The sequence below is a fragment of the Martes martes genome, assembly GCF_963455335.1.
Source record: "Martes martes genome assembly, chromosome: X".
NCBI classification, from domain to species: domain Eukaryota; kingdom Metazoa; phylum Chordata; class Mammalia; order Carnivora; family Mustelidae; genus Martes; species Martes martes.
Genome location: NC_137897.1, coordinates 18,399,431 through 18,422,465, shown reverse-complemented (window position 1 = coordinate 18,422,465; position 23,035 = coordinate 18,399,431). Strand labels below are relative to the sequence as shown.

At 41.4% G+C, this 23,035-nt stretch overlaps 2 protein-coding genes across 3 annotated transcripts in view; one reads left to right on the top strand and one right to left on the bottom strand.

Annotated features, from left to right (window-relative positions):
* LOC308337007 (uncharacterized protein CXorf58 homolog) overlaps positions 1–8,165 on the bottom strand; it is a gene marked incomplete at both ends in the record, with an annotated part of 57,105 nt that extends 48,940 nt beyond the window's left edge. Inside the window, 6 exons of the mRNA XM_080794922.1 lie at positions 1,361–1,472; positions 1,897–2,009; positions 4,218–4,317; positions 5,352–5,478; positions 7,847–7,952; positions 8,157–8,165. Of these exons, the coding sequence (XP_080651048.1) occupies positions 1,361–1,472; positions 1,897–2,009; positions 4,218–4,317; positions 5,352–5,478; positions 7,847–7,952; positions 8,157–8,165 (567 nt within the window). The remainder of the gene's footprint in view (positions 1–1,360; positions 1,473–1,896; positions 2,010–4,217; positions 4,318–5,351; positions 5,479–7,846; positions 7,953–8,156) is intronic.
* Positions 8,166–8,822: 657 nt separating this feature from the next.
* APOO (apolipoprotein O) overlaps positions 8,823–23,035 on the top strand; it is a 58,506-nt gene continuing 44,293 nt past the window's right edge. The window contains exon 1 of one of the 2 annotated variants that reach the window (XM_080795731.1): positions 8,823–9,060. In XM_080795731.1, coding sequence (XP_080651857.1) covers positions 9,052–9,060 — 9 coding nt within the window. In that variant the 5' untranslated portion in view covers positions 8,823–9,051. The remainder of the gene's footprint in view (positions 9,061–23,035) is intronic. The other variant, XM_080795732.1, reaches the window with a different exon arrangement.

Sequence of the window (23,035 nt, the reverse complement as noted above, 5' to 3'; positions counted from 1 at the left end):
TTATTTATTTGACAGAGAGAGATCACAGTAGACAGAGAGGCAGAGAGAGAGGGAGAGAGGGAAGCAGGCTCCCTGCTGAGCAGAGAGCCCGATGCGGGACTTGATCCCAGGACCCTGAGATCATGACCTGAGCCGAAGGCAGCGGCTTAACCCACTGAGCCACCCAGGCGCCCCTCGGAAGCTACATTTTAACAAAATTCTCGGGTGATTCCTCTGCTGTAGACACAGTTATGGTAAATACACATGAAACTTAAAAGCACGAGAACTCATATAAAGAAGGATAAATATTTTGAAGGTTCATTTTCAATAAATAGTCCAGGACACTTTTTTCTAATTATGCTACCAGAATCAAAGAAACCATGATAAAATGTTATTAAAATAAAATTGCATCAAATGTTCTGCATAATGTAAAAGCCCTGACCAATGGGCCACTTTAGTCCGTTATTAACAAACCAAAATTTCATTTTTTTCTTTTCTTTTAATTAATTAATTAATTTATTTTTTTTAAAAGATTCTATTTATTTATTTGACAGAGAGAGATCACAAGTAGGCAGAGAGGCAGGCAGAGAGAGGGAGAGAGGAGCAGGCCCCCTGCTGAGCAGAGAGTCCAACGCGGTACTCGATCCCAGGACCCTGAGATCACGACCTGAGCCGAAGACAGCGGCTTAACCCACTGAGCCACCCAGGCACCCCTCTTTTCTTTTAATTTAAATTCACTTAGCCAACATACAGAACATTGTTGGTTACAGATGTAGAGGTCAGTAATTCATCAGCTGCATGTAACACCCAGTGCTCATCACATCACGTGCCCTCCTAATGCCCATCACCAAGTTACCCCACCCCCCCACCCACCTCCCCTCTATCAACCCTCAGTTCCTTTCCCACAGTTAAGAGTCTCTTGGGAACAAACCAAACTTTAATACAAAGAAAAGTGATGAGTATTTTTAAGGGCCTCTAAAAGTCATTCATTCCAAATATTTTTTTAGCTAATAAACAGAGACACCCTGAAACATGATGATTAAAAAAATACTACCTGGCTGCTGGGCTGTTTAATGGTGAAATCACTTGGTCTGTACACTTTGAATGCAATTCAGATACTGCACAGATGTTAAGAAATGAAAGTAACGTAAACCGGGGGCACCTGAGTGGCTCAGTGGGTTAAGCATCTGCCTTTGGCTCAGGTCACGATCCCAGGGTCCTGGGATTGAGTCCTGCACTGAGGAATCCCTGCTCGGTGGGGAATCTGCTTCTCCCTCTCCTTCCCGCTCATGCTCTCTGTCGCTATCTCTGTCTCTCTCAAATAAAAAATAAAAATCTTAAAAAAATAAAAGAACATAAAATATACATCATGAAACATCACCTCATTTGATGGTTTAAATAAATTTTTTCCGCTGAAGTACTTGTAACCACGGCCCTCATTATGAAGAAAAATTTTAAATACGATGAAAGGTGGAAACGTTTCACCACTAAACCTGAAATAAAGACCAAAAATTAGTGACTGGGCATCAGACTTGGGACTTAGTTACTTCTCTTCCTATACTTAAGATAGTTCTCATGGTTTCCTGCATGCAGGGTAAAGGCTATGCCAGAGCACGGAAAGAATGAGCAATGGCACGGATTCCCAAGATGAAAGAGTCGTACTGGAGTGTGTGCACTCACCAGTGTTCTCATTCACGTGTCAGACTGGACCCATCATGGGAAAGGAGCCACTTCTCAAGGCACCTTCTGGCCCAAGAGTCATGCCTCAGTTTTCCTCACATAACAAACGCGAATAAGAACGACACATTTACTCTGTGGTTATACCCTGAAAACTTATGAGGACTTGAGAAAATACATTTCTAAGGTTTCCTCATTTTAACAAGGGCTTCTGGGAATAAATGAGCATAGAAATATTACCTGAATCTGACTTTACACTTCATGCTAGGATCTTTCAGAAGCTCAGCCTCTAAGGGGCTCACTTTCTTCAGGATTTGATGTGTCACACAGCATTCCTGAAATAGATGATGATGCTATAAATGGACAATGGTACCCTGCCCAGATGTAATTTACTGAGAATAACAGAAGTGTCATGATAAAGTGAACAGGACACCAGACCTCGAGTCCTGAAGACCTGGGTTCTAGTCCTGGCTCCTCCATTTCTTAACTGTGCAACCTTGAGTCAGTTACTTCATCCTTTTAGCCTCCAAGGTGGAGTAGGTGTCCCTCCTTGACATCCCAGGCACTGTTCGTTCCCTATGACAACACTTTTCACCATGTATTGTAATTAACTATGAACTAATCTGTGTCTTCTACTAGACTATAAGCTGTGTGAAGGTACTGATCGTGTTTACTTCTTCTCCATGTATTTCCTAGTATTTAGTACAGTCCCTGGAACACAGCAGGTGCTGAGCAAGTATGTGATGTTGAATGAATGGTCCCTGTAAAATGAGGATGATGATAGTAATGTTACTAGCTTTTAAGCTCCTTTTATATACCACATACTCTGTTACATGCCTTATAGACATAACCTCATTTAATCCTTACAACTCAGCAATATTATTCAAATATTCTCATTCCCATCTTTCCAATGAGCAGGCTGGGACCTTGGGAGTGTCTGTTAACTTATTCAAAGGCATACAGGTAGTAAATGGACAAGCCAGGAGGGAAACATAGATCTATTTGTCTAAAGGCCCCACGCCACCCCCCGACATGACCCTGCCAACCTTTCCGCCTATGACAATCACATAAAAATGCACACCAAAGGGATTTTAAAACGACAAAGCATTATTAATATCAGGTAGGAACTTGAAGTTTTAGGATAACAGATTTTTTAAAAAAAGAATTAATTTCCTTTTTTTCTGCTACTATAGGCATCTACAGTTATAACAAAACTAGTATAATGATAACAAAATACAAGTTCCATATGTGAAGACCATGGGTTATGGACCTGAAATGTCACCTGTTTACCTGAGTGGGTTTTCTCTGAGGTATTCTGCTTTTCCCGGCGTCAGAAAAGGGTCTGTGGGTCAGATGGTGAAGAAGTGTACAAACTGCTCAGACTTCATGATTTTTTTCAGAGCTGCTAAGATTCCCTTAATGTGGCTATTATTAATTACAAACTATTATAATCGTGTGATTTTTTAAAAAAGTTTTTATTTATTTATTTGACAGACAGATCACAAGTAGGCAGAGAGGCAGGTAGAGAGAGAGAGAGAGAGAAGTAGGCTCCCCGCTGAGCAGAGAGCTGTATGCGGGGCTCGATCCCAGGACCCTGGGATCACGACCGGAGCTGAAGGCAGAGGCCTTAACCCACTGAGCCACCCAGGCGCCCCTCATGTGTGATTTTTATCAGAATACTTGGTATTATGTGATGGAAACTTTACATACTCCGCTAGCATTGCCAGAGTTGTTTTTTGGTGGGGGGGAGGGGGTAGATACGCACCTTAGGGTTTTTTTTTTTTTTTTTTACTTAAATAGGACCATATTATTCATACTGTTCTGTACTTGCTTTTTTCATTAATGAGCTATCTTAGCGATCTTTGTATTGCAGAATCACATACAAGGCTGCAAGGTTTAACACCATGAAAGCACCAACGGCATCCCATTGGTGGACGTTACATGGCTTATTTCTTTGCTGTTACAAACAATACTTCAATGAAATTGTACATATATTGTTTAATGGATTCCTAGAAGTGAAACTGGTGGGTGGAAGAAGGTAAGGGCACTTTCATTTCAGAGATTTTTCTTATTGGATGATTGGTGTCCCACATCTTCAAATAAGAAATTGAATTTTTTAAAAACATGATTTTGGTTTCAGAAAAAGAAATAACAGTCACCGATGTTATTTACAAATAAACCCAGAAATATTCATTTAGGGCTAACCAAAGAAGTAATCCCAGAACCTTATGCACTACTATTAGATTCAAATAGAAGAGATAAAAAAGGTTATGTAGGGGTGCCTGGGTGGCTCAGTGGGTTAAAGGCTCTGCCTTCGGCTCAGGTTATGATCTCGGGGTCCTGGGATCGAGCCCCACATCGGGCTCTCTGCTCGGTGGTGAGCCTGCTTCCCCCTCTCTCTCTGCCTGCCTCTCTGTCTACTTGTGATCTCTGTCTGTCAAACAAATAAATAAATAAAATCTTTTTAAAAAAAGAGGTTATGTATTCTATCTTTACTTAACAGATCTCTTAGCTTATAAGTGATTAGATCTGTCAGAGAAAACAAAAAGCAAAATACATACCACTGCACAAAGTGCGTGCTTTAAGAGTCGAAATATTGTTTTGTCCAAATGAGATAACCAAGCTCTCTGTATCCTTTGAGCTGAAATATCTTTCACAGCTCTGAGAAGAAAAACAAGAGGTTAAGATTAGTGAAGTAGTTTTCATTTTCCTAAAATCTTGGGGAACTCTACATTTCTGCTTCTTCCACCTGCACCCTCCTGCCCACTACCCTAAGACTGACCTAATGAGGAACACTGGGATGTGGTAATTGGAACTGGTCATTTGCAGAATCTAGTCAAATGAGGATATAAGATATTTGAGAAGATTTCCCTTGGGATTTAAAAAAAAAGTCCTGGCTAAAACTTTATCAGCAAAAGGCATATATAACTAAAAATGTAAGAAGAGACAAATTTGCTTTCTAAAAACATCCATGACCTAAAATGATTCCATTATAGTTAGTTCTTAAGAACACTGTCCAACTAGTCCAAGTGCTATGAAAATAGAATGTAGAATACTCAAAGTTACAGTAGGTCCAATTCTTTTCTGGGAACAGACAACCAGGCCCTAAAAAAAGAAACTCCTTTCTCTGATCTTTGCTTGAAACAGGCTCATCCCAGTCAGGTCAGAGAATGATCTCACTTTGGATCACATCTCAGCACTAGGAGATCATAGGGATCACCCTCTCCAAAACCACCCAGCCCCGTTCTCACCCCTCACAGGGCTACATGTGAAGAGAGGCAGATACCCCTGTATAATGTCACCATTGGTTGGCAAAATGCAGACTACAAGATGTAGAGTAGAAAAGGCCTGACGTCTGGAAACAAAGCTTTAAATCCTGGCTGATGCCATTTATTAGCTGTTTAACCTTAAGCAAATCACTTACTTTCTCCCAGTTGCTGCTTCCTCACTTATAAAATACAATAATAAGACTGCTTCACAGAGTTGTCAGAATCAAAGAAATGTGTGTTAACATGCTTTGCAAATTATGAAATACTATAATTATAATAATTACTATTCAATTCAAAAGTAATTTTAAAACACACGAAAAAATCTCTAATTTACAAAACAAGAAGTGTTTGATGTTAGCTGGGTAAATACGGTATGGAAACTGACCAGTTGTGGCAAACGATAAAGGGTGAAAGATGGCTACTTACTGTTGTATTGCCTTTCTCTTTCCAATATTGGACAAATACATTCTGTAGTCTTTTCCTGAGCGAGGTTTATCTGATTTTGGAACTGATGCCTTTGAAGAGCGCTTCATTTTCCTTGCGATGAAGGGCTCTGAAAGTACATAGGTTTAGCATTTGAGGTCATAATCTATATTGCTGCACTGTTTAGACAAGACTCAAGTGCCATATGATTTTTTTTTCAAGTGACATATGATTATTGAGCTAATTCCAGAACCCTTTACAAAGGAAGGTATCATGGATCTCTTAATGTTGCTTATAGCTTACATGCCTTAGGTACTAAAAATATTCTGAGGGACATGGAAAAGAAAAATGCATCTATCCATAGCCTTCTAACTGGTCCCCCAGTCTCCGGTCTCTGTATCCTTCTGGGCCTCCTCCACACAACAGCTCAAGTTAATTCTATAGCACAATAATTCAGCTTTCTGACCCCCCCAGCATAAAATCTTTCAGGGACACTTCATTTCCTCCACACTGCACTCCAGACTCCTTAGAAGGGTATTCCAAACTTTTTTCAAACTACAGTCCACTCTCTCTTTCAAATATCAAAATACCACCTTTTCACCAGCATTCCTCTCTAGACTCCGTGAGAACAAGAACTTCTCACCAAAATCAGCCAATGTTTTTCAACTCTGTGCCATTGATCATGCCATTTCCCCTTCCTGGAGTGACTTCCCTACTGCCAGCAAACATCAATTCATCTTTCAAGACCCCAGCTAATTGATGTCTCTTCTCTGAAGTTTTCTACCCTCTCTTTTTCATACAACTCTTCACCCTGTCTCCAAGGGCCAATAATAATGGTTTTTCTTTCACAGTACTTCTCATATTATGTCATGATGTATTTTCTTGGCTGTCACCCCACCAAGCTCATTGAGAGCCAGAGGCATCTTGCTAACTATGGAATCCTCCATCACTAGCAAGAGTGGAGAATTTTTATATGCTTGTCTAAGAACTTTCTGTCCTGGTTTTATCATGGAGTAGTTGTGAGACTTTGGGCAAGTTTTTTAACCTCTTGGTACCCCAGTTCTCTCTGTGGTAAAGTGAGAGGGTGTGTACTAAATGAATGATTCCACCTTTGGTTTTCTATCCTTTGGTGCATTACTCCAATTTGGATATGGTTCAAAATTCTTAGTTACTGCTTAGTCTCATCTACTAAAGCAGGGGCTCTTCCTTTTCTTCTGGTGCCATGGATCCCTATGGACAGATTCCCAAGAATGACGTTTTTAAAATGCATAACATAAAACACATAGGGTCACAAAGGACTCTATATTGAAATCTCTGTGAAAATATTTTCAAAAACAAAACTACAGGAATCTGTCCTCTTTAGGCATTATATAAAATGAGCACTCTAATAACTACTGTACTTTTGAACTGGTAATGAGCAGAAATGCTATGTCAGGAAGTGTGCCATGACTGTGACACTATATGAAAATATTTGTGCTTTCTACTGGTGACAAAGTCCCAGGTATCGCTGAGACGACTGTGCTTTGTTGCTTACACTATAAATGAAAGAAATATTAAAGTTCAGTTAGAGATGAGTGAAAATAAAGTTGTAATTTTTTCCCCATCTAAGTTCATACACCCCTTGAATTAAGAACTCCTGCCCTGGGGTGCCTGGGTGGCTCAGTCAGGTTGAGCATCCAACTCTTGCTTCCAGCTCAGGTCATGATTCTCGGGTCATGGGATCAACCGGGAGTCTGCTTGAAAATTCTCTCCTCCTGCCCCCAGCCCTGCTCTCTCTCTTTCAAATAAATAAATCTTTTTTTTTTTTTTTTAGATTTTATTTGTTTATTTGACAGAGAGAGAGAGAGATGACAAGTAGGCAGAGAGACGGGCAGCGGGGGAGGGGGAAGCAGGCCCCCCGCTGAGCAGAGAGCCCGATGCGGGGCTCGATCCCAGGACCCCGAGATCACGACCTGAGCCGAAGGCAGAAGCTCAACCCACTGAGCCACCCAGGCGCCCCCAAATAAATAAATCTTTAAAAAAAAAAAGATGTAAGCTCCTGCCCTAATTTATCACTATACTTCACACTTTTACATACATGTGACATTCCATTACAAAGGCAGAGCCTTCAGAGTCTTCTCAATATTTGTCCTTGGGGATAGGGATGGGGATGGCTTGGAACATACAATTCTCTTGAGAAACAGAAAAGCAGCCCTTAGCATCTGGGAGTTGGCCTGGCACTCACAGCTGGGCTTTGGTACCATCCTGGCTTCCTAACAACACTCAAACCAGAGCAAAGCCTGGCTTCTTTGAATTCGCCCCCAAATCAACCAACCAAAGTCTAAATCTTTTTTTTTTTTTCAAGTAGCCTGCACGCCCAGCATGGAGCCCAACGGGGGTCTTGAACTCAAGACCCTAAGATCAAAACCTGAGCTGAGATTAAGAGCCCGATGCTTAACTCACTGTGCCACCCCAGGGGCCTCAGCCCAAATCTTATAATAAATCTTTTTATCTCCCACCCTCGCTGAGATGCCCCGCTGTGCCACGTTGTGTGTTTTCCAAGCAGCAATGAGGGATAATAAACCCAACTTGTTCACCTACAGATGTGTTCCTAGTGGTCTTTGGCTGAAGGGCAGTGACGCGGCCTCACACAAGCCCCCCTAATCTTTTGGATGCCCGCCTGGATGAATTTACACTTTCTATGAGGTGAAGACGTGTAATACAGATAGAAATATGACCCCCCCCAACTATGAGACAGTATAACAATTATTTAGGCGACATCACAGGCTTTAAAGGCAGACTACCTAGGTTTGGATTCTGGGTTCCCACTTTTTCCATGTGGTCTCGTACAAATTACTTCTCCGTGCCTCAGTTTCCTCATCTATTAGATTGGGGATAATAATCGTACTCACCTACCTGGGTTGTTGGAAAGATTAGATGAATATGAGTAAGGAGTTTAGATCAGAGCTGAGCACATAGTAAACACTGTGTTAGTGTTTTGGTATTCTTGTTAATTAGATCATTATTCTCTTTAATACCTTTTCTAGTAGTATTAAGGGACATTTGACTCCCAGAGAGGGGCATATGCTTAAGTATTTTAAAGGGGAAAAAAAAGTCAGGGCCTTTCGAGACTAAAGGATATGGCAAACTAGATTAAATTTAAAACCTTAGGAACTTCCAGCCCACGGAAAAAATAAATCTGAAAACCTTTTGTGAGATAATTCCAGGCCCCAGGGGTCAGCAGCTTCCGGCTATGAGACTTTCAAATACGCCGGAGACCAGCCGAGCGCCCCCGCCCGGTGGCCTCGGCGCTCAGGATTTCCAGCCCACGCCGCTGGGCGCCCAATCGCGGCAGCGAAGGCCGATTCCCAGCGCGGCGAGAAACCGGGCACCTCCCTCTTCGCGCCCCCGCTTACCGCCTACACTGAGCTGGCGCTTTCCTGCCGCCTAGCAACGGCCGGCGCAGGGGCGGAGCCTCCGGGGGGCGGGGCTTACGTGCGCTCCCGCCTGAGGAGCGACGCGTTGCAGCTCAGCGACGCCGCTCCCAGACCGGACTTCCGAACTAATCCTTCGCGGGATCGAATTGGCTGTTCGGCAGTCATACGCACCACGGCCTGCTTGTGGTCAGACGAATCAGGGCCCTATCCGGCCGCCGTAGCCACCTCTCTGTAGTGGGAGGGGCCGAGGCCGGGGTCACCCCGCCGGAGCCACCTCTGCCAGCAACATGTTCAAGGTGAGAGCGTGGAGCCGGGTCACAGCTGTCACCGCCCCCTCCCGGCCTCACGGAGCCCAGCTCGCGCTCTCGTGGGCTTTCCCGGGGGCCAGGCCCGGTTCGCCCCGAGGCTTTTCCCGCCTCCGGGCCGGGTGCGTCCGGACCCCGCGGTTCATTGACTGAGCCGCTAGGAGCGGGAGGTTGCCGGGCGGAGGCGTGAGATCCCAGGGTGGGTAGGCGGGTCCTGTGGGTCTTGCTCTCGTGAATAAAACACTTTGAAAAGTTAAAGTACCCCCCAAAGTACTCACCCACCCCACCCCCGGATGGTTACCTATTGGGTTCGTGGGTAAGGAGAGGCCAGCTCAGGGCACTGCAGGGTTCGGCTTCGGTTGCCTGGCAGGGTCAGGTTTCAGAACCTGGTGTGTGAATGGGGGGAGGGTCACCTTTGGAGAAGCTGTTGTAGGATTTGGGGAAGCTGGTATGGGAATGGTTGGAAGGATGGGAAGCTGGAACTTAGTGCCCCTCCCAAGTGAACATTATTTAATATGGACAAGTCGACCCCCTTTACATTTGACGAAGTTATGTCTTTTGAAAGAAATCGCTTTTCAGAGTGAAGGCTTTGTTTCGAAAATCTGATTTTGACCTGAGGCCATTATTCTACTACTTAAAAAAAAAAAAAGTAAATGCTGTTTCTTATCATGAGAAATCACAAGCTACCAGAAATTAGTCTACAAAATTGAGTCTTAAAGAAACATAGCACCCATAAAATAGTGCTAATGAAATCTCAAAATTGTACTACTTGTTTGAAAGTTTTATTGTGCTTCTGCAGTGTGCGTTGGGCACATTAGGACAGGCTATAAAATTAGAACGTGGATTCGGTCTTACAGTTCTGGCGTTGCCACTTTCTAGCTGGGTGACCTTGGGCACATTACTTAACCATTTTGTGCCTATTTTCCTATCGGTGAAAGTGAGGGACTAGCATATACTTAATAGGGTTGTTATAAAGACTAAATAAGTAAGTGTAAAGCACTTGGAAGAGCCCTTGGCATATAGGAGTGCCATCTAAGTATTTGCTTTTATTTTGTTTTCAGGATGCTCACAGTTTAGTTACCAGGACAGATCCATAAGCAACTTGGATTCATTGGATAAATTTGTGTTGAACAGCTATTATGTGCTAGGAGCTCAGCTCAGTTTAGGGTTACAACACCAAAGGATATGCTGTGATCAGTTTATATGGGTGTCAGTGATGCACTGTGGTAATAGAAAGGAGAGCAGAATCTCCTCTGCCTCGGGGATTCCCCTCTACACTGGGGGCTCTTGACCTGTGGTCTTCAGCCCCTCAGAGGGTCTATAGATAAAATTCAGGGAAGTCCCTAAACCCTGATGGGGAAAAAATCTTTATTTTCACCAATCTGCAACTGAAATGTAACATTTCCTTTAGTTATGAGTGTAGTGTAGATAACTGTTCCAGTTAGCTATTGGTGGGTAACAAGCCAGTGCAAACCAGTGCCTTCAAACTACAAACTTCAAACCCACCTCCCCATCAGTGGGTTGCCTGGGCAGTTCTGCTGGCATCTCCCAGTAGCTGAATTCAGCTGATACTTGGATTATAACTTGGCCTTACTGTCACGTATGGGCGCTTGGTGCCCCTCATTGTGCCTACCTTGGGCTTCCTCACATGGTCACTGGGTTCCAAGAGGGCAAGTCCAATTGTGCAAACACTTACCTGCTTGCATCACGTTTGCTGATGTCAAAACAAGTCACGTGGCCAAGCCAAAGTCAGTATGGGGACACTACACAAGAGCATGGATATGAGGAGGTTCATTGGGAGCAATTAATTTAATAAGCTAGTATCGCAGTAAATCACAGTAATATTAGCAGTACCTGTCATCAGTAGGACTCACAGGACCAATAGATGTCACGGATGTTTTTATATCACGGTTGCTGCAGATCTCAGGATATCATTTACGGTCATTACTACTTCAAAATTCTGGTAGTTATAAGACTCACTCTTAGGTCCTTTTATTTAATAAGGTAAGGAGTGTGTATTACTATATCACATTTTGAATTTTAAAAATGTTTTTATAACTATTGAAGTACAGTTAACATTTTATGCAGTTAGAAGCATTATTTTGAGAAGGGGACCATTGGGTCTATGATGCAAAAAAGGCAAAGAACCCCTGGGAACTTAAGGGGAGGCTTCACAGAGGAGACATTTATATTTAGTTTTGAAAGACAGGTAGGAGTCCCTCAGGTGGATGAGCTGGGGTACTCCTTTGGGGGAAGTGCTAGTATAGCTCAGTTTCAATTATTCAAATACGTAGTTTGAGTAGAAAAGATCACAACAAACCTTGGCAGACACCAAAATGTAAGGAATAAGCAGAGGAAGAGGGGAGGCCAGAGATGTTCTAGAAGCAGCTTCTGGTAAGTAGGTGTACAAAAGGGTGATGTTTAGAAAATCAAAGGAAGATGTTTCAAGGAGAGCAGGCTATGTTAGGATGCTTTCAGCTGGGAAAACACGTTTACTTAAATAGTAAGAATTCTCTCACAAAGTCTAGAGGAAGGGTGGACTCCAGTAGGTCAACAGTGTTATTAAGGACCTGGTCTCTTTTCTTGGTTTTCCGTGATAAGATTGGTTCTCCTTATGGTTAAGCATGACTGGCAGTAGTAACACATGCTTTCTCATTCACTAGAGCAGGGGAGAGGACAAAACTCCCATGCTTGGATTATGCTTTTCCTTCAATCTGATTGGACCAACTTGGGTCACATGTCCACCCCTGACCTGATAGCCAGTGCCAGGGGAATGCCATGCTCTGATTGGCTTGGACTAAACAGGATCAGGTAGGGATGGGGTTAGTTTATCTTAATCACATGGGAGAGAAATGAATTTAACACAGTGGGGAGTGGAGTTTGGTTGTGTGCCCAACAGTGTCCATTACAGTGAGATAAGTTAGATGAATTTAGAGAAGTGTTTGTTAATTTGGGCAATTTGGAAAGCTTTCATGACTTTTATAGATGTGGGTTACTGATGGAAATGAAAGCTATATTAATATGGGTTGGTGATTGAGACATGAGTAAATGGACACAGTGGTGGGGTTGATAAATTTGATTTTCTCCTTCAAACAAAGGAGAGAATATGGTAACTAGAGAGACATGTTGGTCAAGATTGTAGAGTTGTTTTTGTGGTTGTTCCAATATTCAAGATTTGGCAGTGTTTATGGCCTTAGGGGGGAATATAGGAAGGGGGCTTTCATTTTTGTTATTTTTATTTTTTATTAACATATAATATATTATTTGCCCTGGGGTATAGGTCTGTGAATCATCAGTCTTACACAATTCACAGTACTCTCCATAGCACATACCCTCCCCAGTGTTCATGACCCAGCCACCCTATCCCTACTCCCCCCACCCCCCAGCAACTCAGTTTGTTTCGTGAGATTAAGAGTCTCTTATGGTTTGTCTCCCTCCCGATCCCATCTCGTTTCATTTTTTCGGAAGGGGGCTTTTAGAAGAGAGAATCCCTCAGCTTCAAAAAGGAGGAAAGATGTTGCCTGCCTTCTGTGAGCTGGAAAGAAAAGGTTGGGATTAATGGTAGACTAGTGGTTCTCAGCCAGACAGTACCAGCCATTTGGGGTACATTTTGGAAACTTGGATTGTTCTGCCTGTCTTTAGTTGTGTTGAACAGTTATATACTGAAATATAATTCTTACTGTAAATCTTTTCCTTTTGTTCTCCATCATGTTACCATCAAATCAGTATACTGGTCTCTTTTTTTGGTCTTACATGTGTAGATGGGTGATAAATTTTTATTTCAAGATAGCAAAAGAGCTACTTAGAATATTTGTCATAAAGTAGTGTTAGGTCTAGTAGTTAAGAAAGTTGAGAACCAGTGCTTCTCAAACTTTAAAATACATGCAGCTCTGTTCCAGCAGGTCTGGGGTGGGGCCTCAGGGTGTCCATTTTTTTTTTTTTTGAAGCAAGCTTCTGGATGATATAGATGCTGCTGGTCCCCCATCATACTTTGAATAGCAAGAACTGAAGCAGATTGGTAGATGAATGGCTTCTTGTGTTTTTAAAAGGTGTTTGATTTTATGAGTGTGGTGGGATTTGCAAGAGGTACTGACCAAAGGAAGAAAAGGTCAGTGAAGGGCTTTGAGGACTCTTCTGAGAGCTGCTTCGGGAGGTCCGTCATGACTGCCTCCTGGAAATGGGGACCAGCAAATGGTAGGATTGATGTGGGTCTAAGAGTCATCAGCTTGGAGCGGAAAGGGATTGATAATATAGGTGTTGGTGGAAAAAGTACTGTGTGTGTGACTAGTATGTGCATATACAATTGAAATATTTAAGCCGGAACCATTGTTTTGACTTATCCATCTTCAGGTCAGTAGGGGGCACTGGCGGATTAAAAAACACATTTGAAAAGCTGCCCAGTCCATATTTGCACACTCACTATTCCAGGAAGTTTTTCTGGGTGCTGCTGCTAGAATTGAATATCTATACCCAGCCCCCAGATTCCTGTTACTAGATTCCATTCATTACACAAAGGTTTATCATAGTCCAGCTGTGACTGAGCACTGTGCTACACCCTCGTGGGTACAAATAAAAAGTCCTAGTTCTTACCCAGGAGAGAGTCCCCAGATTTGGCCGCATGCCAGAATTATTCGAGAGGCATTTTCCAGGGCCCTGCCCATGGGTCTGATTTCCTTTTTATGTGAGGTCCAGGTACCTCTGGTTTTGAACCAGCCCGCCCCCCAGGTGACCAAAACTTGAGGTTAGTGGTGCAGAAATGGCCCATGCCAGTGCAGTGTGGTAAGTGCTCTGATGTCAAAGTTGGGGCAAGTTGGGTAGATTGGGTCACGACTTTGGCTACACATTAGAATCACCTAGCAAGCAAGTCCTGCTGCGCAGGCTGTGCCCAGGTCAGTGCGGTCAAAATCTTTAGGATTAGCGTGTAAGCATCCAGTTTGTAGTGTAGCCGCCCTTGAGAACTAGTGATTTAGAGGAGCGAGCACCAGCAGGGGGCATCAGGAGACTTTGTAGAGTAGAACATTGCCTGCGCTGACCTCTGAAGCTGGGGGGACACGATTGGAAGGGCCTTCCAGGGAGAGCAGAGAAGTGGATGCAAGGACGCATACGGGTTCGGCGCTGTCTTAAGTCCTTGGGCTTCACCGTGTTCCCCTGGGCAAGATACTCAAATTCTCTGTAGCTGTGTCATCTGTAAAGCAAGGATAAGACTAGCACCAACCTCAGACTTTTGTGTGGGTTAAATTAACTTGGACCCCAAGCTTCGCACAGTGCTTGGTATCAAGTAAGGGTTCGATAAACGTGAGCCGTTACTGACTTTTAGTGGGCTTCTTGTAGGAGGCTGCTACATACTGTTGGGGTGGTGCATGATCTTGGGGCTTTCCAAATGTATTTTTTAATTTCAAAATTTGGTTTGTTGACTGGCTGTGGCAGAAGAGGGGAAAGGAGATTTTAAGGATGCTGCTCAGGCTTTTAGCTTGGAAAACCAAGGGACTGTTCGAACTACTCGGTGAGATGGGAAAGTGGAAGAAGGCTGAGGTGGGTTTGATTTGACACAGATTGGCCCCCTTGAAGTATCTGTGGACATTATCATGCGGTGATCAGTTGACATGAAACCCAAGGGTATGGCGTTTTCATGAGAGATGTGGGTTGGAGATTGGGGAATCATCAGACATCTTGAGGGAGAGAACTTGGCCTCCCGAAAACTCCAACAGTTCCTTCCTGAAGGACAGAGATCTGACCTGCGCTCAGAGCTCCCCACTCCCAGGAGCCTGAGGTGACCATGTCCTTAGCTATCAGGCATTTTACCTTACATACTCTGTGGCTGTTTGGTCTTGATGTAATTGTCTATCTTTCTGAAATTAATTTTCTTACCATGAATAGTATATCACTAGTGCAGACTGAGGGGAGAATAATACTGCTAAATGGAAAAGGAAAATCACCTATAAATTGCAAAAGAAGTGTTGTAACTTTATTTTACATATTATTTTAAATGGCACACATTTGAAAAGATAGTAAAGATTTCTCCCCTACAATATAAGCATCTCCAAAGGACTTCTTGAGAAATTATAATGAATATGTATATTTATACATAGACATATGTATTTACTATGTGTATATATTTGTCATATGTGTATATAATGCATGCATATTTACTCACATAAATACATATTTATGTGCAGGATTAACTGGGTTTTTTTCCTTTCTGACCCTTCAAAGATGTTGGGTGGTGGATCACAAAGAAGAAAAACTGCCCAGCCCCACTGGATGATGTCAGAAAGCACAGGCTCAGGTTCAGTTGATAGTGTGTTTGGTTTAGGGCTGAGCAACTTTAATGAGGTTCTTTAATTTCTCAGAGTCCCATTATCAAGGTACTGCGGGACCAATAATATGCCCCTCCATTTGGCACAGGATTGTTGGGAGGTTCAAATACAGTAACGTGTGGAAAAAACTATGAAGCGCTGTGTGAACATAAGCTATTTTCTATCCCTTCTGCATTGCATCTGTCTCCTGAAGTGATCTAGAGTTTCGGGTAGCACCCTGGACTTAGGACTGACTGTCACAAATAGATGAAAGTTGGATAAATTCACTTCTCATATAGAACTGAATTCTGCTCAGGACACCCTAACAATCTTTCATCTGAAACGCTTATGGCCTCTTGTGTGCAACTAACGCTGGGAGAGGAGAAGGAAGGCGTAGATGAATTGTACCTTAAAAGAATGGGGAGCAGAGACAAATGGAAAACAGTAGATAATCGACTAGATATTTATGATAAATGAATTCATTACCCTGTGGAGCCTACGCATGTTTGTAGACTTTCATGATTAGACGATCTTTGTGTATGTGTGCTTGACACTCCTGTCTTTTCTAGGCTAGACTGGAAGTTTTTAGAGGCTAAGAAATGAACTTTGATATTTGTTTGTATGGTACATATAAAATTACTGCAAGTAATTAGATGCATAAGACATCTCTATCGCAAAGAAACATATCTGTTTCCAAAACTCGACAGTTAACTTATTTATAATATGACAGGAAAGTGCCAAAAGATTTTTGAAATGAAAGTTTAAAAAGAGTTGATTTTCCCCAGGAATGCTTAAGTGGAATTTTGTGGTTAGTGCATATAACATGAAAGTTCATGTAGATATTTTCAGGGGGGCGGAATCTCAGTCTGAAGATAAATCTTAGAATTTGGAAGTTACTTGTTTTTCACTTGGAGTTTTTCCTAATTTCTGCATGGCCTCATGCCAGTTCTTTTAGAAAACTTGAACAGTGCCAATTTCTTAATGTAGTGGGTTTTAAAACTTCATTCTATACTAATAGTGGTAGAAGCAAGAATTTAGAGCAAGGGCTGGAGATTTTCAATATGCTGAGAGCCTATAACTTTGAATATTAAGCTGTATTTTTATGATAAGGGCATTATAGATAGTACAGTTGTATTTTGAATGAGTATTGTTTTAAAGGCACTTTAAATACAGTCACCCTTTGTCTTCCTACTTCTTTCTGCCTCTTTGAAGCAACTCAGTGTGTTTTATTCAAAGCCCACACTGACTCCAATTTAAGGATGTCTTTGTTTGGTTGGGTGAAGATGAGGAGCCCTTCATGGGAACTAGAGATAGGTTCACAGGCATGTGTTAATGGCTCTGGTTGGGAGGGATATCCAGTGGTTTCTTTCTTCAGAAATATCTATTCATTCATTTGACTGGCCTTTTTATTTTTTTTTTAATTTTAAATTTAAAAATTTTTAATTTGAACTCAATTTAATTAACATATACTGTATTATTAGTTTTAGGGGTAGAATTGACGGATTCATCAGTTGCATGTAATACCCAGTGCTCATTCCATCATGTGCCCTCCTTAATGCCCATCACCCAGTTACCCTATCCCCCCCCCAACTTCCCTCCAGTAACCCTCAGTTTGTTCCCTAGAGTTAAGAGGCTCTTACGGTTTGCCTCCCTCTCTGTTTTCATCTTATTTTGTTTTTTCTTCCCTTCCCCTTTGTTAATCTGTTTTGTTTCTTAAATTCCACATATGAGTGAAATCATATGGTATTTGATGGTATTTGTCTTTGACTTACTGTGCGTAGCATAATACCCTCTAGTTCTATCCATGTCGTTGCAAATGGCACGATTTCATTCTTTCTGATGGCTGAGCAATATTCCATTGTATATATAGACCACATCATCTTTATCCATTCATCTGTCGATGGACATCTGGGCTCTTCCCATAGTTTGGCTACTGGGGACATTGCTGCTGTAAACATTGGGGTGCATATGCCCCCTTGAATCACTGTGTTTGTATCCTTTGGATAAATACCCAGCAGTGCAATTGTTGGATGGTAAGGTAGCTCTATTTTTAACTTTCTGAGGAACCTCCATACTATTTTCCAGAGTGGCTGCACCAGTTTGCATTCCCATCAACAGTGTCAGAGGGTTCCCCTTTCTCTGCATCTTTGCCAACATCTGTCGCTTCCTGAGTTGTTCATTCTAACAGGTGTGAGGTGGTATCTCATTGTGGTTTTGATTTGTATTTCCCTGATGCTGAGTGATGTCGAGCATTTTTTCATGTGTCTTTTGGCCATTTGTAAATGTCCATTCATATCTTCTGCCTGTTTCGTGACTGGATTATTTGGGTGTTGAGTTTGATAAGTTCTTTATAGATTTTGGATACTAGCTCGTTATCTGATAAGACATTTGCAAATATCTTCTCCCATTCTGTCAGTTGGTTTTGTTGATCGTTTCCTTTGCCATGCAAAAGCTTTTCATCTTGATGATTTATTTCCCAGTAGTTCATTTTTGCTTTTGTTTCCCTTCCCTCCAGAGATGTGTCTACAAAGAAGTTGCTGCAGCCTAGGTCAAAAAGGTTGCTGCCTGTGTTCCCCCTAGGATTTGGTGGATTCCTATCTCACATTTAGGCTTTTCATCCATTTTGAGTTTATTTTTGTGTAGGGTGTAAGAAAGTGGCCCAGTGTCATTCTTCTGCATGTGGATGTCCAGTTTTCCCAACACCATTTGTTGAAGAGATTGTCTTTTTTCCATTGGACATTCTTTCCTGCCTTGTTGAAGATTAGTTGACCATAGAGTTGAGGGTCCATTTCTGGGTTCTCTGGTCTTTTCCATTGATCTGTTTGTCTGTTTCTGTGCCAATACCATGCTATCTTGATGATTATAGCTTTGTAAACAGCTTGAGGTTTGACTGGTTTTTTTAAGTAGGATATATGAAAATAGTAAAGGTTTCTTTTTCTTTTCTCTCCCATCCCACAGACGTCAGTCCTTGTGAAATAACAGAATGTTTTTCTTTATGCTTGCTGAAATGAATCTCCTCTCCCATTAGAGGTGCTGATTCACGTGTCGTGTTATGACATGGGTTAAACTGGCAAGTGAGTAAGTAAGCACCAAGTGATACGAGGACTCCAACAAGTTTCCTGACTCCTCTGTTGATTGCTTACCTCACTTGGCAAATATTGACCCTGAGCCTGTTTGTGGAGTCAAATCATTTGGGAGCACTGTTAGAAGTTGCTGTGTATAATCCAAATATTGACTTTTCTTGTTTTTGTTCGTATTTTTGCAGAGATTTTCATTATGAATCCAGATTATCATCAACTGAATTGAGCCTTCTTACACAGCCACTTTTTTCCTAAAAAAATGTTACTGTTCTTTTTTTCCTTAAGAAAAAGCTGTGAGTAAATGAGATGAGTTTGGAGGCAGTTGTCAGTGAGTTCTGTGTTCTTTGTAATGCAGTGGTTTATTAGGAAATGAAACCTGGGTTTTGATAGACTGTGCGTTGACAAAATAGCTCTTCCTCTTAGAAAATATAGATTTTTTTTAGTTACTTGGAAAAATGGAAGCGTTTGAAAGACAATTCTTAAAGGAAATTGTTCCCCTCTGATTTTTTTCCTCCTTGTAGTCCCCTAACTCAGAAAAGATTGAATGGATATTGGGGTGCCATTCTGAAAGAGAGAGAAATAGGTAAGCAGTGGTAAGTTTCTGTCTGAATGAGGAAGTTCAGATAAATTTGAAACATGTTAGATTATGTGTCATGTGTGTTCTAAGTCTGTGACGCCAGTACAGCCTGACCAGCTGACTCAAAACGTGCCTGAAGAAACGGTAATCTCACTCCTTGGCCTTGAGGTTTCCTTCCTGCTTATCAGACAAGTTTGTTACTTTTTGTGTGACTTTAACAAAAACCGATAACTATTTTTAAAGAGTAGAATATGGAACAGTTGCAGATGAACCATAGTTTCTTTGCTGACCTAGTTTTGTGGTGAATTCTGCCCTCTGAAGATAAAATAGAAGTTGGTTTTATGTAAGCCAGAGGTAGTGTTTATCTTAAAGACAGCCTCATTCTCCCCTCTTATCTCTTTAGATCACAGTTTGTTTATGGTGAATGAGGGAGACCTGGGAGATATCAGTTACTCTACTGCAGAATTACAGAATTGAGTTTCTTACAAAATAGTTCTGTATTGGGGCATCTGGGTGGCTCATCTGGTTAAGCGTCTGCCTTCTGGGCAGGTCCTGATCCTGGGATCAGAGTCCCACATCAGGCTCCCTATTGAGTGGGGAGTCTTGCTTCCCTCTGCCCCTCCCTACGACCCTCCTTCTGTCCCTCCCCCTGCTCGTGCTCTCCCTTCCTCCCTCTCTCTCTCTAATAAATACACTCTTAAAAAATAGTTCTGTATTTGTCGTAGTCGGAAGACCATTTTTCTATTTGTAGGTTAAAGTCTAAACTCTTAAAATACTGACTTCACAGCAGCTTACTGACTTCATAATCCATTTACTATGAAACAGTCTGAAATGATTGTGGTTTCCGTTGTTGTGAAAGTGTAAGTGCTCCCAAATTTATACATCCAAATGAATGCCCATCCAAATGGTCGTTTTGAGAGAATAGATTTAATTATCTTGTCAATACATTTTTTTCCAAGACATGGTATCACTGATCAGTAGATTTATGCAAAAAATATCTTCACGCATCAAGATATTTTTACTCCTCTTCGTTTGGAGTTATTTTCATACTTTGGAAGTTTCTTTAGAATACACTTAGGAACCAGGCACTTTCATTCTTTGTGTATTACAAAATGAATCAATGTATGTTGTAAAATCTTTAGGAAATACAGAAGATACTAAAGACTCACCCTTAATTCCCCCACCTTTTATAGACAACCACAGTTAACATCTTTTCAGACTTGTTTGTGGGCATACTTACACATATCCTCAGTTTCACATTTCCAGAAAACTTACAACCCCCAACCCTTTAAACAATGCCATTTTCTAATCTGCTTTTCTCACTTACATTTCAAATGTACCGAGACTGCTTTTTAGACAAGCTTAAAATTTGATCTGAAATCATTTGGAAATGGAAGCCACATGATCACATATTAAAAGTAAATTTCCTTTATTAATTTGTTACATAAATAGTTGGAATAAATTCTGACTCCTTATTTGATCTATCAAGGTTACTACTTTGAAGAGAAAGAACTCTTTTTGAGAAGGCATACTGTTTATTTTTCTCTCTGGCTGCATTTTTTTTTTAACCACCTTAACCATTTTTTTAGTCATTTTTTTTGTATTGCAGTAAGAAAACAACCCACACATAACAAAAAATTTACTATCTTAGCCATTTTTTTTAAAGATTTTATTTATTTATTTGACAGAGAGAGACACAGTGAGAGAGGAAACACAAGCAGGGGGAGTGGGAGAGGGAGAAGCAGGCTTCCCGCTGATCGGGGAGCCCGATGTGGGGCTCGATCCCAGGACCCTGGGATCATGACCTGAGCCGAAGGCAGACACTTAACAACAGAGCCACCCAGGCACCCCTATCTTAGCCATTTTTAACTGTACAGTTCAGTAGTGCTAAATATATTCACACTGATGAACGATAATCTCTAGAACTTTTTTTTTATCTTGGGAAAGTGAAACTCTCTATCCATTGAACTTTTCCCCATTTCTTCCTCCTCCGGCCCCTGGTAACCACCATTTCACTCTCTGTTTCTATGAATTTGACTACTTTAGATGCCTCCTGTAAATGAAATCATACAGTACTTGTCTTTTGTGACCGGTTTATTTTGTTTAGCATAATGGCCTTGACAGTTGGGTTGCTTTCACCTGTCGGCTATTGTGAATAATGCTACTGTGAACCTGACTATATCCTCAGGACCCTGTTTTTAGTTTTTTGGGGATATATACCCAGACATGGAATTGCTGGATCATAAACATATTCTATGTTTAATTTTTTGAAGAACTTCCACACTCTTATTTTTTTTAAAGATTTTATTTATTTGACAGAGATCACAAGTAGGCAGAGCAGCAGGCCGGTGCGTGGGGGAGGGGGGCAGGCTCCCCGCTGAGCAGAGATTCCCAATGTGGGGCTCCATCCCAGGACCCTGAGATCCTGATCTGAGCCACCCAGGTGCCCCGAGGAGCTTCCACACACTTTTGCCTAGGTGTTGCACCATTTCACAGTCCCTCCAGCAATGCACAGGGGATCCACTGTCTCTGTATTCTTGCTAACATTTGCTATTTTCTGGTGTTTTGATAGTGGCCATCTTAAGGTGTATGAGGTGAGACTGTAACTATTTTTTAAAAATAGCATATAAGTAATACTGAATAACTGTTCTTTTAAAAAGCCAAAACAGTACAGTGAAGATAATATTCAGGCTCCCACTGTCTGTATCCCTCTAACCTTCTTCTCAGAGAAAGAAAGCCTCGATTACCAGTTGGTGTGTGGCTCTCCAGATGGGAAAGGATTGCTGTATAAAATGTAGATATGGTCATGAATGCTCATTATGGCAGGAAGGCATTTTTTTGGATATTTCACAAATATGGGCTCATTTAGTTTCTCTTTATTTTTAATTCGGTGTAAAACACTTTCCTAAGGACAGCAGTGTAGCCTGATTTGGGCAAAATTGTTCATTGATTTCATCATTTTGTTTTACCCTAATCTCTTTCACATAGTTTATTTTTTCATTTTGTGTTCTTTTTTTGGGACAAGAATATCCTCAAAAGTATTGTCAGTTTTCATAGACCTTTTTAATTTTTTAAAAGATTTTATTTATTTAGCACAAGGAGGGGTAGGGGGAGGGACAGAGGGAAGAGGAGAAGCAGGTTCCTCGCTAAGCAGGGAGCCCGATGTGGGGCTTGATCCCAGGACCCTGGGATCATGACTGAGCCAAAGGCAGATGCTTAACTGAATGAGCCACCCAAGCACCCCAGACTACTTTTTTAAAAAATACGTTTCAGATTTTTATCTCTTAACCGAAAAGAATCAGATTAAAACATTTTATTTTTAATGAAGAATGCTTTCACGTGGAAATTACTGCAGAAAACGTTGACTGAAGATCACAGAACCAGTGTAACATTTGGAGGAAAAATATATAATTATGCCTCATTTCCTATAAATAGGAGAATATCTAATTTTAAATGACATTTACTGTAAAAATGTCCCCACATGCACTTATTTTCCGCAGTGATAGATATAAAAATGGTCTCATGTAATAACTTTGGAAACAGCTGCACATTTTAATGTATAGATTATATGACCGATAAGTTATATAATAGCTAAAATGCAATAATTAAGGCATTAGGTTTATTTGTGCAGTTTTTGATACTGAATAATTTTGTGTATGTTATCATCAAAACCCATCTGACCTTGATACTAAAAGGGAACTTCTTGAGTGAGAATGTTTTGGTATTAGTAAAGCAGCAGACTTGGTTTATGGCTCTGTATTTGCTGTGTTTAGAGACTGTACCTACTCATGGGATAGCTGAAAAGATTGTGGTGTTTCAAAAATCATCCTCACGCTCCAAACTTTTGGTTTCTTTGTTACTGCTCTTTTCAGAGGCTGGTCCTAGTGACACTAAGTCTTTTGGGTGGCTGCCAAAAGAAAGAAATGCATAAACTTTCGATTGTTGATTCTGCCTTCTCCCTGCAGTTGTTTCCAGAATTTCCAGTTGTGGTACATTATTCTTTTCTCTGTGTT